This window comes from Octopus bimaculoides, chromosome 5 (assembly GCF_046866305.1).
Source record: "Octopus bimaculoides isolate indiv1 chromosome 5, ASM4686630v1, whole genome shotgun sequence".
NCBI lineage: Eukaryota > Metazoa > Mollusca > Cephalopoda > Octopoda > Octopodidae > Octopus > Octopus bimaculoides.
Window position 1 is genome coordinate 666,414 of NC_142932.1, and position 19,817 is coordinate 686,230.

At 37.9% G+C, this 19,817-nt stretch overlaps 1 protein-coding gene across 1 annotated transcript in view; it reads left to right on the forward strand.

Moving 5' to 3' along the window:
- LOC106878810 (transmembrane protein 115) overlaps positions 1 to 19,817 on the forward strand; it is a 28,696-nt gene that overhangs the window by 1,396 nt on the left and 7,483 nt on the right. Inside the window, exon 2 of the mRNA XM_014928151.3 lies at positions 16,978 to 17,151. Coding sequence (XP_014783637.1) covers positions 16,978 to 17,151 — 174 coding nt within the window. The remainder of the gene's footprint in view (positions 1 to 16,977; positions 17,152 to 19,817) is intronic.

Genomic DNA, 19,817 nt, shown 5'->3' on the forward strand with positions numbered 1-19,817 from the left:
ATCAAATTAATCTTAGCTTTTCAATTCAGTTTATTGTCATTGTATACAAATACAATAGAAAGTATATTATAGTCCATGTTGTATTTATAAGTATTAATACACAATGATTTCAAAACATGACACAAGGCAACCAACGTTGGGGAAGGAACTGTCGATTTTACATCGATTACATCGATCCCAGCACTTGATCAGAGCTTATTTTATCAGACCCTGAAGGAAAAGTCAACACTGACTGGACATGCGCTTTGAACGCTTGTAATTTGTATACACTAATAATACACAATATACATGCAACATTATAGTAAATACAATATGAATATAGTGATTTCATGCTTGCATTCTGTCGGGACCGTGAGCAACAGTTTTCCAAACATGTTATGAAATTGGAAAGCGGTAACATAACATTGTAATTATTGTATGTAGATACTAAATACGAAAAGACATCTGCAGGGCAGAAGCTGCCACCTTGGAGTCCTTTAGCGTGGTATAATCTTTTTGTTAGACGGTGGTTCTTTCCTTAGCGGAACAATTTTGAAAGGAAATGGAATATATATTCAGTTGGATCGAGCTCCTAATATTACTAGTACCTGGTCTATTTATCTTTCGGAGTGTGATAAAAAGCAGTCGATCATTGTAGGATTCAATCTCAAGAACTAAATACTGTAAATTTAGTCCAGTGTTCTGTCGTTTCTGCTATATCATTTAGCTGTCTTTGCTCAAATATTTGTTTCTTGGGCCTAGTCCAAAGTTAATTTTACATAGAAGAGGGTTGTGATTGATAAAATGGATTCAAATCTATACCTCGGAATGAATGATAATGTCGATCTTTGTGTTGGCGTACACCCAAGATGTGCTGGGTTCCAACCAGTAAATCGAAAGTTGTGGATTCACTAGTGAAGTTTCAGTGGAAATATCATTTATACTGATGGTCGGAGCTCAAAACAGAGAGGGATGAAACTAAATAGTGCATCCCTGCATTTTGTGGGGTGGTTGCGGGGTTCGGTGGCCTACCGTTTACATTTGTCAGTTTTGTTAAACATTCTGAAATTTTTTTTTGAGATAATTCCAATGTTTACAAACAACGTTTCGTTGTTTGTATGATCAAGTAGGGCTGCAGCCCTGAAGATGCGTACGTGTGTTATCTGATCGAAATATAAACACTACTGATCAACATTCAATAAAATTTATAGATCCATTATCTGATTAGTATATAAATATTAACAAATTGTGCATTTGATCACAATAATTATTATAAACAGAAATAAAGAATTTGGTGGCAAAAAAAAAAAAGCACTGCTGAAGTTAAGAAAATTTTCCTTTATTAAAACAATATTGAAAATAATTATTTGTTTTGTTTATAACCAAACAACGTGTTCAATATCATTCAAAAATGAATATTAGATAATTTTAAAGTAATTCAAATATATTTTCTTAACAAGAACGTGCATATTAGGTGTGTTTCTGTGGCTAAAATTCAATGCAGATCGATTTTTTAAATATGTTAATACAAATAAAATTTTGGTGGCCTGTAGATAATAAATATTATACTACGTTGAGTAAATCCTTATTTAATAATAGTAAAGAAATAGTCATTACCTAACATGACTTCTAATAGAGGTTATTTAGTCGTCTTTCTAGTTTTAACACGTTGCATTAAAAAAATAGTTTCATTTAATTAATATGCAAAGTTAATTTCTCAGTCTTTTATCGATTCTTGTCAGACATTATTTAAAACTTGTTCTGTCGACTTTATACTTTTTTTGTTTTCTTGTTTCGTTGTTTGGCCTTTTTTCTGTATTTCGTTCGTTTTATTTACACAACAAAATGTAAATCTGTCTGATAAGTGTAATGGGAATAAATAAACATTCAGTACTTTGATACGTAAACTATATTGTATTGTGCATTTAGAAATCATTGAAGTTTATTTTTATTCATTTGTTCATATATGTATGGGTGTATATATATATATATATATATATATATATAGATAAATAGATAGATAGATAGATAGATAGATAGATTCGTGACTTGGGATAAAATATATTTTCATACAGACACACTTATACTTTATACGCATACAGCACAGCATATATATATATATATATATATATATATATATATACACACACACATACCACATTTACTCAACATATATGCAAACAGGTAACAATGTGCACAATCCAAACAAGTGGTCCTCTATGCTCGATCTGCTAGGGAGATCAGCCAATGCCTTTCATATAACCACTTAGTTGTCTTTTTTTTTCAAGCGTAAAGTAGATAATGTAATCCTAGAATGGATATAAAGATAGGATGGTCTCTGTTGGAACGATTTTGGAGCTAACCCGGGACTTAATCATTTTTTCTGCTATAAGCACAAAGCCTGATATTTTGGTGGAGGATATAGTCGTTCAACTTATTTTGTCGACCTAGGTGGCCTGGGGCTTAATAATACTAATACTAGGACAGTAAGTTGTAGGTATGGTTGCAGGTTACTAAAACCCTTAAATTCATTCGCCTTTGTCCCCACTATCATGGATTGTGTATGACTACCCTTCTGTATGTGTGTGTATTCAATTCAACAGGCGTCCACGTTTCCTCCGCCCGCTACAAAGCAACATATGGTAATATCGATTTAATCTTCATCACGTTCAGTTTAGATTTGCTGAGCGAATGAGAATTCTTCTTGTTTCTCGATTTAGATCTGTATTTGCATTCTGTTATTAGGGTTGTTGATGTTGAAAAACAGTTTCGTGTTGATCAGAGAAGAATGTGACACGGATAGCTGTGACATTGGCGAGTTCGATGTTCTCAATTACTTACTTCCCGACTTATTTATTTCTCTGTTTTCAACTTCCTGATGACTTAAATCCTGAATCCTTCCTCGTTTTAAGCAATTTATTCTTGGTATTGCTCCTAACCCAGTCATACATTTGACAAAAAGGTCTACTAGCTATGACCCGTGGCTCCATTTCATCTTGCTCTCTCAACTTCACTGAATATATGACATTGCATACTAAAATTCTTTGCTTTATCTATTCTTGGTTAGCGAACAATAAAACTCAGTTTCGAAAAGTAGAACAAAAGTTTTACTTTCGCTGGGACGTCAGACAAAATAATGTTTTATGTATGTACTAGATGTACCAGCCGTGACCATTGTGCACAACCACTCCATGTTGAAAATGTTTATGCGCGGCAGGAAAGGGAAAAAATACTATTTTGAACTTCATGCAATTAGATTCTTAAATAACACAGTTCCCCTGCCTTTGGTGTGACAACACAAACACAACCAAATGTTCTTTCAAAATGTTCAAATGGCCTGTTTTTGCAGTCATCATTTATACACAATGAAAAGAATTCTGTCAATGTTATTCTTATATGTCGTTCATTGACAGCCATATATATCTTCATTATTTCTAAGCAATATTCTTTGTTCAATCTATCTGGTAGATGAACTTGCAGTTTCACTATGCGGGTGCTCTTTCATGAACTGAAAATCCTAAACTGGATGCAACTGCTTCTGATGGTCCAGTATACTTACCCATTAGATATTGACTAACTTCATCATTGCTTATTTGAATAGCAGCTTGGCCATTTCCTTTCAGCGTGTACTTGATGATATACTTAATTTACCACACTGAAGCAACGATTTCTAGATTGCAGTGGCATTTGAACGCTCTCAAAAGAGTTTCATTATAAGGTACAACCCATTTATTTTTGTTTGTTTTTCCATTCTTATGAGATTCAACTCCATCCATTGCAACTGATCTTCGTCTATGAAGAGATAGTCTTTCTGTCTGTTTTTCTGCCTTTTGATTAGGATGATAAAGATTAATATTTTATTTTAAATAAAATAGTAATTTTCCTCTGTAAGAAAAAAAAAAAAAATCAAGTACCTATGATTCAAAAAGTAAGAAAAAAAGGACGGATGGTGGTAGTTCCGACAACTCTTTGAAGTGTTGACATTTTCAACTTTTTTTTTTTTCTTAAGTGGGAAATGACTATTTTATTTGTAATGTTTATCATTTTAATCAAATGGCAGGAAAACAAACTTTGAGTTTTAGTATAATATAGATAGATAAAAACAAAAAAAAAAAAAATAAAAACAACTTAGATTCTTTCACTTGGTTACAAATGAAAGTTCCCCCAGGTGCGATAGTTTAAGCAGTAAATGTTTTCATCTTCCTAGATAACTGAAACACAGAAACTGTCTCATATACAGTCATAGCATAGTTTGTATAATTGGGTCTAAGAGAAGAAACAAAAAAATATTTGTCTATTGAAGAAAGCAGGTTAACTGGCTGGTATCACATTGCCACAAGTGCCTCCTCTTTATTGAAACTAGAGATGTTTTATCTCTTAACTGCATACTGTCACATAAGGCCTTATCTTTTACTTGTTTCAGTCTTTCAACTGCAGTCATGCTCGGGGGCTGCCTTGAAGGATTTTTAGTCAAATGAATCAACTACAGTACATATTTGTTATTTTAAACCGGGTACTTATCCTATCGGTCTATTTTGCCAAACCAGTAAGTTACAGAGAGGTAAACACACCAACACCGGTTGTCAAACTGTGATGGGGGTCAAATACACTCACACAGTGAGCTTCTTCCAGTTTTTGTGTACCTAATCCACGGGCAATTGTAGAAGGAGCTAGAACAAGGTGCCATGCAGTGGGACTGAATCCGGAACCATGTGGTTGGGAAGCAAGCTTCTTACCATGCGACCATGCCTGGAACTATAAAGATTTTTGTGTCAAATGTATAGTGATTACTTCTTTATGGTTGGTGACATTTAAGAAAAATAATAAAAACATGCTGTTTCTACAACATTGTGTGATTAGGATTTTCAGTTTCATTTGCTTTGGCCCACAAGACAAACAAACATTTCCAGTCCTTCCAGCTTCTCAAAAAGTTTGCTGACCCCTGCCTTTGATTAGCCTTCAAACTCTAAACTTTTATCTTTTTCTCAATTTCAAACCCAATTTCTATTTAAAAAAAAAATTACTGAAAGCGAAGATTTTACCCTCAATTATATCTGTTCTGAGAATCTTTTCACCAAATCGCAACCAACTGGCTTAATATGTCTCTAAATAACCTGGAGTGGAAGTGTTTAGTCAGGTTGCTGTATTGACTGAGCCCTTTCCTACAGGTATCCTAGTATACAAGTATATTCTGCTTTCTTCACCATACTGCAGATGACACCACACTAACACCTCATTTCCTTCTTCATTAAGAAATCTAGTCTAAATTTCAACACCTCTTAGTAGATGCACACACTTCACACAAAGAGAAACATCCTTCAATAGGAACATACCAACTAGTTTTAATTGATACCCCTAACACTTAAAATCTATACTTCTCAAGAATATGTACCTTCCATAGTCATGGCCAATGCTAGTGACATGTGAAAGGCACTTGTGCTGGTTACAAGTAAAAGGCACTTGTGCCAGTGACATATAAGAGGTACCCATACCGGTGACATGTGAAAGGCACATGTGCTGGTAACATGTAAAAGGCACCTGTGCCAGTGACACGTAAGAGACACCTATGCCCATGACACATGAACGACACCTGTGCCAATGACACGTGAACAGCACCTGTGCCAATGATACATGAAAGCACCCATGCTGGTGACATGTGAAAGGTACCCATGCTGGTGACACATAAAAGGCACCTGTACCGGTGACATGTAAAAGGCACCTGTGCCAGTGACACGTAAAAGACACCTAGTACACTCTATGAAGTGGTTGGCATTAGGAAGGGTATCCAGCTGTAGAAACTAAGCCAAAACAGACTGGATCCTGGTGCAGCTCTCTGGCTTAACCATTCCAGTCTAACCATCTAATCCATGCCTGCATGGAAAACGGGTGCTAAATGATGATGATGATAAACACTGTTTCTTTGCTACCCACAAATAGTATGTAGTTCGAAGCAAGTGTTCTTTCTACACTTTCTAGGTTTTATTATTTCTTATGAGCTCGCATTATGACCACACTGGAGTGGTAATAGCCAAAAGTGACATCACAAATATAAATATTGGAGTTGTTTCATTCCAAAACAGCTGATGGCAAAAAAGGCACATGATTACTCTATAGTGGAATACTGCTGACCCAAATAGAATTGTCTTTGTACTATACATGTGAACACAATGGACATGCATCTAAAGAAAAACCATCATCTGCCTGATAGGTGAATTTTCAGAAAGCTTCTTAGCTTACTGACTATATATAACTATATATTCATTTTTATATCCTCTTCTGAAATGCGTTTCTCATGAACTTCTTTTCTGTCTAGGTTTTCCTTCCTTAACTGACTGTCAAAATGCTAATTTGAGAATTAATTGTATAAACTTCATCCATTTATCTTTACATCCCAATCTAGAAAGGATTGGGAAGGCTAGAAGTATCTCCTCTCATTCTACACTAAAAAAAAAAAAAAAAATTGTAATGTAGTGTTATTACTGTTATGCAATTCTAGGTTAGCTCTGATGAAGCATAACTATGATGAAATAGTGTTATTCAATGTGTCCTTTTTGCAAGATGTGATTGGAGGTAGATTAGGGTGCTATTTCGAAAAGGTCTAGTGACCACATAGAGATTCTGTCATTGGCTCTGGCAATTGTCAAAAGGTTGTGTGATAAAGTAACAATGTGATATAGAGCTAACTGTGCTTGGATACTCGTTGCCTTTATGTATTCCCTCTGAGTTTGACATCTCTTTCAGTATTCGTTGAAGTTCAATCCCTTAGCATTCATATTACCTTATCAAATCTAATGTTTATTTATTCACATCATTTTGAATTAATCCTGCATTATCTTGTAACTTTGAGAGACTTCAATTATGTGATTATCTATTTTTGGAATGACATTGTAGGGGAGGTGTGAGAGGCCGTTTCTAGCCAGTATGAACACAAAGCAGGTAGAATATTTGGGCTGGATATGGCTGGTTTAAATGCTAAAGGGTTAAACCATATATCTAAGAGGTAGGAACATTGCTATACACACTTGTTTCTGTGCTGAAACCCTAAAGTGAAACATGAAACACTTCTTTCCAACAAATGGGTTTTCTCACATAATTATGTAAACGTTTTTGATACACAATCTATTCTCCCAGTTGTAACAGATATTTATGATCATATAATATCCTGTAAGATTAAACACACAAGGGAGCTAAATTTTTTTCACTGAATGATTAACAGATATATTTTTCATATTGTGTACAGTAGGGAAGGTTTGGTTCAAGCACCCCTTCCAACTGTCATCAATTATCATTTGTTAGGGACCAATGAAAAAACCAGCTAAAAATAGCAGTTGAATCCCCTTTAAATTACACTTCATTGACTTAAAAGTGGAAGAATACATTAATGTAGTCAGTATAGTTATAGATATAGTTGTGTTACAATATAAAGGGAGGAAAGTCACTACTTGAATACGTTTGATTATAGGTCTTGTTTGACCATGAATAACCTGGGGCTAAACAACAATAATTACCATCAACATAAACAAAGATGAAGACAAGCAGTAAGGTTGGATCTGAGGCAAGATAATGCATTGCTTGACCAAATGGAAATATGCTGTCATAGAACCAGACAAGTCTTGCCAACATCTTAAATGTTGATGATAGATTTTACAGGTTTGAGAAAAAAATTAAAGAATTATCATTAAGATCATTGAGAAACATTTAGCAACCCTGATATATACTTAGTTACTTTGCGCTTGTTTAGGCAAGGTGTAATAAAATATTTATCAAATTATCTTCTCTAACCTCAAGCTGAGCAAAGCCTTGAGAGTAGATTTGGTAGATGGAAACGGGAAGAAGCCTGTTGTACATGTGTGTGTGTACTCTTGTTTTGACATCACATGATGGTTGCACAAGAGAATTACTGTCATACAAGCAGTGTTGTTTGTTTCTAGTCTTTTGCGATGTGCATATATGATGTGCTTCTTTCAGTTCACAAGGCTTTGGTCGGCCAAGGGCTAAACCTCATGGTTGGGAAGCAAGTGTCTTCATCACTCAGCTATACCTGAACCTATATATATATATATATATATATATATATATATATATATATATATATATATATATGGCTGTGGCCGTGCTGGGCACTGCCTTGAAGAATTTTAGTTAAAGATATCAATCTCTGTACTTAGATGTGATCCAGTGATCCAGGTATACCATACCTACTGTACAAAAAAGAAATATTCTAAAGTGGTGGACTGGTGGAAATATTAGAATGTTGGAGGTGATACCTTGTGATATTTGTGTTTACTCTTCTGAGTTCAAATCCTGCTGTGGCCAACATGGGTGCTTGACTTAACCCATTATTCAGTTTGACACACCACCTTGGGTGCCTTTAACAGAGTCCACTCAGTTGCAAACATTCAGGCCAGTTTGAAGATACCTTCTTCCCTCTCTCTCTTCTGTCTCAAGGGCTCTATAGAGAATCATAGGCACAGCTTTCCCCTTTTGACTAAACAACTCAAAAAAGAAATCTTGTAATGCAAAAACAGGATTTGTGTTTGATAGGCTTGTAGTATTGGGATCATATTTCTATGGCATCCTTAGCCACTTGATATGAATAGAAAGATAAATTTTAGTTCACCTCAGCACATTTTCATCGTGTCTTTGGAAAAAAACTATACTATTATAATTTTTCACAAGGCCTTGAATTTGGAGGAGCAGAATGTAGCTGATATACTTGATTGAACAAATACCAGTACATGTTTGGTTTTTGTTTTATTGACTCTGATGGAATCTGAAACCAAAATGCTGAAGGATGAAACTAAATACTAAAGGACAATTAGCTGAATACTTTCATTTCTGCCACTCCACTAACTTCAGTAAGCTTTTAAGATATAGTTCCCCCATTCTTTGTTAATATTTTATTGAATTACTTGGGTTTCTTTGTAAAGCATATTTATTTCTGAAACCTACTTTGATAGAATTCTTTTGTTAAAGTATTTCAAAGAGAGAATACTTGAATCATATGTTGCTATCTCCAAGCAGGCATGCAGCATAAGATACTTAGAGAAGGTGGAGGATATGGGAGTTAATGACATTCAGGAACATGTTTTCTTTTCTCATAATGCACTGTGATGTAAGTGAAGTGACAGAGCTGCAACCTCAAATCAAAATGGGGCTGCTGACTAAAACTGTTCAGAGCATAAATATTAATTCTTTATCCCAAAGAGACCCACATCAGGACTATATCCTAACTGCAGTGCCATGTTGTTATGTGGAGAATTGAGGATGAGAGATAAATGACTTTCCCTTCCTGCACCAAGTAGGTTGATTATTTTGTTTTGGGGAACCAGCTTGAGGAGGCTTGTGTTGTTTTGTTATGAACAGACTCAGCATGATATAGAGAGATAGAGAGAGAGAGAGATAGATAGATAGAGAGATAGAGATAGATAGATAGATAGAGAGATAGAGATAGAGAGATAGAGAGATAGAGATAGATAGATAGATAGATAGATAGATGGATAGATAGATGGATAGATAGATATAGTAGAAACAGAGGTCGAGTGTGATCTTCAGGAACTGTCACCTTCAGCTTTCTGTCCAGACTGACTTTGCATTGGATCCTTTTTTGTTCATTCTGTCTCTGTCTGTCTGTCTGTCTGTCTCTCTCAAGTTAGTTAAAGTTTGTATCAATCCTACAAGCCATTTAAGATGGAGTTTATCTCAGTTTCACATAAAAGGCACCCATACCAGTGACACATAGCAGGCACCCACTACCCACTACACTCTTGGAGTGGTTGATGTTAGCTACATCCAGCTGTAGCCAAAATCAGACTGGAGCCTGGTGCAGCTCTCTGGCTTACTAGTTCCAGTCAAACGATCTAACCCATGCCAGCATGGGAAATAGATGCTAAATGATGATAATGATGATTATATGTATATCCTGTACTGACAAGAATATTGAATCTGGTTATGCATCTCTGGTCACTATGCACTTCATTGCATTATTCTATCTTTTGAATGATGCCACCCTGCTGGTTAGATGGGCCAGCCAACATTGCCCTGAATGGAACTCCAGTCCATTATGGGTTTATTCATTTACAGTCAATGCAGTGCTCAGTCCAGGAATTGAAGCCACAGTCTTGTCATCATGATTAAAGCACCCTAGACACCCTAACTACAAGCCCACATGCCTTCTCTCTCTCTCACACACACACATTTGTGTGTGTGTTTAGTGAAGGAAAGCAGGTTCAAATGTATGAACAGTGTTAGGATATACAGAGTATGATGAATAAATTGTCTAAATTATGCAAAAATGAAAATAACACTGACATCTCATTTTAACAGATATGTTTACCAAAATTACATAAATTTATTCAATAAAATCGCCATTGGCTTCAACCACGGTCTCCAGGTGACTTCAGAATCTCCTGCAACTCTTCTAGATGGTCTCCTTGTTTAAGTTGGTGAATGCTGCCATAATCCTTGTTTTTAGTTAATCTTTGGTGTTACAAGGAGTTTTGTTGGCCTCTTGCTCAACTGCACCCCACATATAATAATCAAGGGGGTTGCAGTCTAGGGAGTTAGGTGGCCAGATGTTAGGGGTGATGTGGTCACAGAAATTGTGTGACAGCTATGACTAGATTCTCTTGCTTCTGTGGCATGGGGCAGAGTCTTGTTGCCAGACATAGGGTCTTCCAGCAGCCATCCTCTTGACCCAGGGCAGCACTACCTCCTCCAGACATTTGATGTAGGCCTCTGTGTTGAGCCTGAAGCTATGTAGGGAGATGAATGGAGGCATAACATCGCCCCCACTAGTGGTCACTCCAAGCGCCATGATGTTGACTGGATGTTTAATTTTTATCACTCTCAGTACATGTTTTGGAAACACAGCTAGCCAACGGTTGTTCTATGTGTTCACCATCTGATCCTGGCAGAAATTTTTCTTATCTGAGAAAAACCAAAATATGTTCAGTTGGAGGGGATGCTTAAGTTTCTTCAAAAACTACTTGGGATAAAAATTAACCTTTTCACATCTTGTATGAGGAATGCCGAATGTCTTCATGCACTACCTGCCTGATAAGAAACTCAGACACTGCCGTGTCCCTGGCGATGGACCTGATTGACTTGGAGGGATTGTTGTCAATCATGGCCTGGATCTCACTGACAAATTCAGGAGTTCTTTTTTTATCAGAATGATCAGAGTGAGTTTTCTGAGTTGCTGTACCTTCGCAATCACCATTAGACTCGTCCAACTCTCTGAATCCTCTTCACTATCCTCAGATTGTCACCCATACACTCTGAAATGTTTGTATTTGAGTTTTTGGTGCAAATGCCAAGTAGCACAGCATGTTGTTTCCGAATTTCTGGCAGAATGAATTGCATCATGGTGCTGTTTTTCTCACAGACGGTGCCCAGCTGACCCTACTGTACTGTGTGGTCAACAAAATCAAAAACAAACAATGCACATATGCGAAATTAAAAGTATAAAATGGCGACAATTTACCCATCGCACCCTGTATATGTGAACTACTGACTTTATCATGCATCTGAACCTGTTTATCTCACAAAAAAAAAAAAAAAAAAAATATATAAAATTATTTTCACTCCAACAAAAGATAAGTATTTCATCAACATAAACTGGAGAAATTCCTGGAATATTTGACAATTAGACGTAAGAGACTTCTCAACTGATAAATTACAGAAGTCTTGTAGGTTACTAGGAGTCTCATTGTTAGCAGTCATTGACAAAGCACCTGTTGAAACTTGTCTAAATAGCAAACAGTAAAGTGTAAACAGTCGTAATTGATAAGGGCAAACTTGCTTGATACTTAATTCCAGTTTCTGTAACCTTGAGTGGATGAGAGGTAAATCTCTCTAACCCATCTTGCATAAAGTGCTAGTTTATCACAAGTGACTCCTCCACCTTCCAAAGCCTGCTACCCATGTTCAACATTTTGGGGAAATCCTCATGCAGTAATAGGTGTCCTGCTGCTCACAAGCACAGGAAAATGCCAAAGGTGGATTTGAACTCATGACACATGAGTTGAGGTTTCAACATTCTCCACTTGACCATTTTGCTTCAACATATATGACAGACATCTTAACCCTTTAGCATTTAAACTGGCCATATCCAGCCCAAATATTATACTGTTTTATGTTCAAACCAGCCAGGATTGGCCTCTCACACCTACCCTACAATGTCATTCTAAAAATAATCTATCACATCATTGAAACCTCGAAACTACAAGGTAATGCCTGATTAATTCAAAACAATCTGAATTAGAAAAGCATTACATTTGACAGTAATCTGAATGTTAAAAGATTAAGGATGTTAATATTACTCAAGTCAGGGCAAACTGAATCGATAAAGTGTTAGCATACTAGTCAAGTCCTTGATATTTCAAACTTACTGCTGAGACTGTATAAGTAAATTGCCCATGGAAATATTACCTTACTTGGAAACAGGTGAGGTTTGTCGAAAGGTAGGGTGTCTGACCAGAGAAAATCTGCCTCAGCAAATGTCGAACAACCTATGCAAGTGTGGAAAAGTGGATGCTAAAACGACAATAATAATTATAATAATCCTTTCTATTAAAGGCACAGGGTCTGAAATTTGGGGGAGGGGGATAGTTGATTACATTGACCCCAATGTTTCACTAGTATTTAATTTATCAACCCTGAAAGGATGAAAGGTAAAGTCAACCTCAGTGGAATTTGAACTCAGAATGTAGTGGCAGACAAAATTCTAATAATAGTAACTGTGTGTGTTTGTGCGAGTGAGTTTGTATTTCTCAAATCAAATATGTGTCTAGACTTCTTGACAAGTCACATAGTGTTTGTAAACTAAATACTCATTCCAGTGTAATTTTTTTCTGGTTTTCCACATTAACATGTTTTGAATGTTTGTTGCTTGACAGTCTGGAAGGTTATTACCTCACCTAGAAGCAGTTGGGGGTTGGTGTCAAGAAGGGCATCTGGCCATAGGAAACTGCCCCTGCACACTCTTATCTGACCTATGCAAGCATGAAAAAGTAAATGTTAAAATGATGAAAATGTTGATGATACATGTATGTATTAGGGTATGTGTGTGTAATACCTTCTTTGCCTTTCATCTTTCTAAAGTTCAATAAAATAACTTACTAGTCAAATACTGGGGTTAGTAAGATCAAGTGTTCAACCATCTCAGAATTGCAGGTCTTGTGTCTGGTGGTTGACTAGCAGAATTGTTAGGCTAATGGACAAAAATGCATTATGATATTTAGTTAAAGCATTGTACATCCTGAGTTCAAATCCCAAAGAGGTCAACTCTACCTTTCATTCTTCTGTGGTTGATAAAATAAAGTCAAGTAATGGGGGGGGGTGGGGTGATTTAATCAGGTGTTCCCTTCTTACAAACTTCTGATTTTATGTCTGTATTATTATTATTATTATTGTTTGGGCTCGATGTAATTGACTTATCCCCATTCCCCAAATTTCAGGCCTTTTGCCTGTAGTAAAAAGGCTTATTATTAGTGTGCTGGACAAAATGCTTAGTGGTATTTCCCCCATTGGTACATACTACGTTCAAATTCCGCCGAGGTTGACTTTATCTTTCTGCCTTTCAGGGTCGATAAAATTAGTACCAGTTGAACACTTGGGTCAATGTAATCAACTCATCTCCTTCCCAAAATTGCTGCCCTTGTGACAAAATCTGAAACCATTATCATTATTAAGGTGGTGAGCTGGTAGAATCATTACCTCACCAGACAAAGTGCTTAGCAGCATTTCTTCTCACTTAACATTCTGAATTCAAATGCCACCAAGATTAACTTTGCCTTTCCACTTTTCAGGTGTTGATAAAATAAATACCAGTCAAGCACTGGGGTTGATGTAATCGACTATCCCTTTACCCTAAATTTGGTGGATGGAAACTAAAAGAAGCTTATGTGTATGTATGTTTGTATGTATGTGTCTCCTTGTCTTGATATTGTGCAATAGTTGTAAATGAGGCCTGAAACATGTCAGGCCATAAGGAAATAATGCTTTGCTTGGAAATAGGTAGGGTTTGATGAGAGGAAGGGCATCTGATTGTAGGAAATCTGCCTCAGTGAATTCCATCTGGCTTATGCAATCATTCATTGAGTACTGAAGTCAATTTAATTGACTCTGCTTTCCTCAAATGTTTGAAGTCTTGTACCTTTCTCAGGAATCATTTACTTGTTTAGCTCAACTCCTACCAAGATTGGTGAAATGAATGTCTGTTAAGTACTGGGTTTGATATTATCAACTATACTCTCCCCCAAAATGTATGGCCTCGTGTATCCTTTGTTAGAAATCAGGGTTTTTTTTGGGTTTTTTTAAAGTAATGTATTAATAGAAACAGTAGCTTCTGGAATAAATGCTACATGGCATTTCAAGCCCCCATTCTACGTTCAAATCATGTTTGAGTTGGACTTGCTTTTCATTCTTCTAGGGTCAATAAAACAAGTGTCAGTAATAGATTGAGGGCAGTTCTATAAATCATACTCTTTCCCTAAAAATCTGCACCCTTAAGCTAGAAATGCCAGAGATTAGTGGTCGCTGTTTGTCAAGCAGGATTTTCTGCAGCTTGTCTCATTGACAGAGCTACAGTCCTGAATCAAGCATAAAACCAAGAAAGGGCACTTGGCACCTAGAGTGTCAGAAAGTACTCACAGCTGTCTGCCAGTCAGGTAATACGGTCACTGGAAGTTCTACCATGGAGTTCTGTAGGAGATTAGTGTCGGGCAAGAGCGACGAAATCCTCAGGGAAACTCTGAGTGTCAGGAGAGATCAATTAACTGGGTTTTTTCTGAAGGACTTTCGGGCTGAGGCCTATGGATAACTTTCAGAAATCCCTGGCCTGGCAGTGCTACCAGGGAGCTCTACCAGTTTGAGACAAGCTCTACAGACACAGAAATGCTCTCAGACAGATATGTCCAAGGTGTGCACTGAGTAATGAAGCCATCCTGCGCACACTTGCCTAGTGTCTGTGCATTACTGACTTGTAGAGCTTTGCTGAACAGCTGTTATCACATGTAAGATGGATCCGGTTATCAGCCAGGTCCATCATGAAGATTGCCCTGTCACCTTCCTTTGGCAGGGAAGGAAAGGCAGTTTTCCTCTGTCTGGTGGTTATGGCAAAGGAAGTAGTGTGGTGGACGAGATTGAAAGGACTGAAGACAGATACTTTCCTCTTCGGCCAAACCCTCATCGACTTTTTCAAGTTCCACTTGAAGAATAAAGTGAGTGTAGAGAGGGAAGTTCTGCCCTCCAGTAAATTTGTAGAAAGGTGGGTGCATGTGGTAAGGGTGGCCCATGTGAATGGGCCTACTCTGAACTTTCAGTTGTAAACTGGAGGAGTTGAGAAAGAGAGAGGCACCTGCTGAGGTGGATCTGGCGGTTGGGATAACCATAATGTGTGGGGTTTCTCAGTTGTCCCTGTGAGGAACTCTCCACTTTTTGGGAATTTTCTTGTTTAATTGTTAATTGTCATTGTTATTTTATTGTTTTCTTGATTTTTGTGTTAAGCCCCATGTGTCCCTATTTGTTTTGTGTTTAGTTCTTGTAGCCAATAAAGAAACAATTATTATTATTATGCATGTCATCAAAGTGACACTGGGGTACAAATGTACAAAGCCCAATATTCCCAGTGTGACTACCCATCTGATAAAGATACACCAGGCGCATGCATCAAAACCATATGTGCACAACATGCTGATCTCATATCAAGATAAATAGTACATGATCTTGCAGGTGAGGCCCAGTTAGAATTTTCTTCAAGGCAAGTAGCTCATTTCACTCAAAAGGTCTCTGAATAAGGTTTGTTTAAGGATGATGAGTGAAACACCCATGTTTCCAGAGATGAATACTTCACGCCCCAAAGAATTCCTTTCAACACATGGCTATGATGCTCCCCAACTACTCTTGCTTGTGTTCAGAGATGCACATACCGTCAGCCATGCTCACCTGGTGAAGTACAAGCAAATGACAAGCAAATCTGTGATACTAAACAAAATGTTTGCTAAAGCCCAGCTTTTATACCAAGACAAAATGTGCATAACACTTCCAATCAGTTATGCTCAGAATCCATGAGAGATTATTATTATCATTATCATCATCATCATCATTATTATTATTATTATTATTATTATTATGTGAGTTGGCAGAATGGTTAGCATGCTGGACAAAATGCTTAGTGGCATGTCGTTCATCTTTAAGTTCTGAGTTCAAATTCTACCATGGTCAATTTTTCTTTTCATCCATTTGGAGGTCAGTGAAATAAGTACAAGTTTAGCACTAGGCTTGATGTAATCAGCTTTCCAGTTCCATCAATATTTCAGGCCTTGTGCTTACAGTATTATTATTATTATTATTATCATCATCACCATCTGAGCGTGATCATTGCCAGAGCAGCTGGCTAGCTTCCGTGCCAGTGGCACATAAAAAGTACCATTTGAGCGTGGTCGTTACCAGCGTTGCCTTACTGGCACATGAAAAAACATTCGAGCGAGGTCGTTGCCAGTGCCGCTGGACTGGCTCCTGTGCAGGTGGCACATAAAAAGCACCATTTGAGTGTGGCCATTGCCAGTACCGCCTGACTGGCCCTCGTGCTGGTGGCACATAAAAGCACCCACTACACTCTTGGAGTGGTTGGCGTTAGGAAGGACATCCAGCTGTAGAAACTGCCAGATCAGATTGGAGCCTGGTGCAGCCATCTGGTTCACCAGTCCTCAGTCAAATCGTCCAACCCATGCTAGCATGGAAAGCGGATGTTAAACGATGATTATTATTATTATTATAATTATTTTGACAAGTACAATAATGAATTCTAGGTTCCTTGTTATTTTTGATGACCTGATTTTAATTCCCAGTTACGGCCATTTCACTCCACTTCATTAAGTGTCTATAATGTCCTTGGGAAAGGCATCACTGTTACAGTACTTTGCAATAAAAATCTGTGTGGGATCTTAGTATTTTATACATTATGTTCTTTTTTTATATTTATTTATGCTGTAGCTTTTTCCCAAGCCGGTTACAACCAGTTGTGGGTATATTGGCAAATACTATATTCAGCACATTGGTAAAGATGAGGATTTGTAAGAAACCCCAACGGAAGTATGATGTCAGTTCACCAACAACCATCACAGTCACATTACCTGGCACAGACCCTCAGGATGCAGAACGCAGACGGTAAGTTTTAATTATTTTAAAATTTTATTTTTATTTTTTACTTCATTTTTTTTCTTAATGTATCTTAATCATGTTGTTGTTGTTGGCACTCTGTCGCCTACGACATCGAGGGTTCCAGTTGATCCGATCAACGGAACAGCCTGCTCGTGAAATCAAGTGGCTGAGCACTCCACAGACACGTGTACCCTTAACGTAGTTCTCGGGGATATTCAGCGTGACACAGTGTGACAAAGCTGACCCCTTTGAATTACAGGCACAACAGAAACAGGAAGTAAGAGTGAGAGACAGTTGTGGTGGAAGAATACAGTAGGGTTCGCCACCATCCCCTGCCGGAGCCACGTGGAGCTGTAGGTGTTTTTGCTCAATAAACACTCACAACGCCTGGTCTGGGAATCGAAACCGCGATCCTATGACCGCGAGTCCGCTGCCCTAACCACTGGGCCATTGCGCCTCCACCTTAATCATATTATACCTATTTTAATTTTCAAAATGTGTTCTTTAAAGAAAATACTTTTTGAAATAAAATATCTTCCTTAGTAAATAATATATTGGGCATTTTCCTTTAGGATTCTCATTAACTCATCATGTTTGCTACTACTCATAATCTAGATTTTAAATTAATACTGACCAAATAGCAAATAGAATATTTGGGCTGGATATAACTGGTTGAAATGCTAAAGTATTTATTAAAAGAAATTCATCAAAGCACATCTAAACTCAAGCAGTATTATGAAATTATCAATTGTTAACAAAAGATTAATTACTGCTTAAAAGAAATAAAACTTAAAAATCAATTGAAAGCCATCAAAGATTCTTCACAATCACCATTGTCCCCAAGTCCTCCCAGTCTTGCTGTTCTAATTTCCTTTAACACCTCATGTTTTTGGTATTTTCTTTGATCTATCTTCTTCATCATTTTGTTCAACAGTCTTCAAATGGTGATCTTTAGCTTCATTTATGTTATTTGATATTCTTGTCTTAAAAAAAATTGTCATTGCCCATCCCAATTGAAATGTCCCCTCTTTATCCATGATTTTACGAGAGACAAGATTGATTTATTCAGCACCACACTGGAATGTTGTAGCAGAAGTGAGTGGTTGCATTGTATCACAGTTTGAGTTGTGTTCAGCAGCTTGTTCTACTCTTTCACCTTTTCTGCCTTGTGGTATGGTATGGTCATATGTTGCGTATGGATGAGGATAGCTGTGTGAAAAAGTGTCACACCCTAACTGTGAAGGGAACCTGTGGAAGAGGTAGACCCAAGAAGACCTGGGATGAGGTGGTGAATCACAACCTTTGAACGTTGGGCCTCACGGAGGCAATGACAAGTAACCAAGACCTTTGGAGATATGCTGTGCTTGAGAAAATCGGACATGCCAAGTGAGACTAACTGTGGCCTATGCCAGTGTCGCATAACTGGCCCATTTAAGAGTACCCTTCAATCATTGGGCAATAAACTGTGGTTGAGAAGACCTGTAAGTCAAGTGAAATCATTGTCGTGGCTGATGCCAGTACAGCCTGATTGGCACTCGTGCCGGTGGTATGTAACAAGCACCATTTGATTGTGGTTGATGCCCGTCCCACCGGACTGACTCTAGTGCTGGTGCCCCCTTAAAATGCACCATATGAACATGGTTCATGTTGGTGGCACGTAAAAAGTACCATTCAAGGATGGTCGTTGCCAGTGCCGCTGGACTGGCATGTAAAAGGCACCTTTTGAGTGTGGTTAATACCAGTGCCACCTGACTGGCCCTCGTGCTGGTGGCACATAAAAAGCACCTACTACACTCTCGGAGTGGTTGGCATTAGGAAGGGCATCCAGCTGTAGAAACCTTGTCAGATCAGATTGGAGCCTGGTGTAGCCTTCTGGCTTGCCAGCCCTCAGTCAAACCATCCAACCCATGCCAGCATGGAAAGCAGACATTAAACAATGATGTTGATGATGATGTGCATAGAACTAATACCATACTAGGAGTGATTTCTTTAAGAGGGCCCATGGTTTCTTATCCAACTCTTGTATGGCCACAATTTTTAATGTCATCTTTGTCTTTTGTCCATTACAGCTTTAGGATAACAGTGAACCAAAATTCTATATGGCAGTTTCTCTCTCTCTCTCTCTGGTTATCCTTTTCTCTTAAATATCACCATTGACTTAAGCTTAGTTCCATCTGCCATACACACAAGTACTACAATAAAGTGTAAACTACAGAAAGGCAATGGTAACTCCATTAGTAGGAGAGGTTAGGAAGGTAAATGAGGAGGATGAAATATCATCATCATCATCATTTAATATCCGTCTTCCATTCTGGCATGGGTTGGATGGTTTGACAGGCGCCAGCTAGGTAGAAGACTGTGTCTGTTTTGGCATGGTTTTTATGGCTGGATGCCCTTCCTAACACCAACCACCCTGTAGAGTAGACTGAGTGCTTCTAAAATGGCACCAGCAGAGGCAGGGTCAGTTTTGGCATGGTTTTTATGGCTGGATGCCCTTCCTAACACCAACCACCCTGTAGAGTAGACTGAGTGCTTCTAAAATGGCACCAGCAGAGGCAGGGTCAGTTTTGGCATGGTTTTTATGGCTGGATGCCCTTCCTAACACCAACCACCCTGTAGAGTAGACTGAGTGCTTCTAAAATGGCACCAGCAGAGGCAGGGTCAGTTTTGGC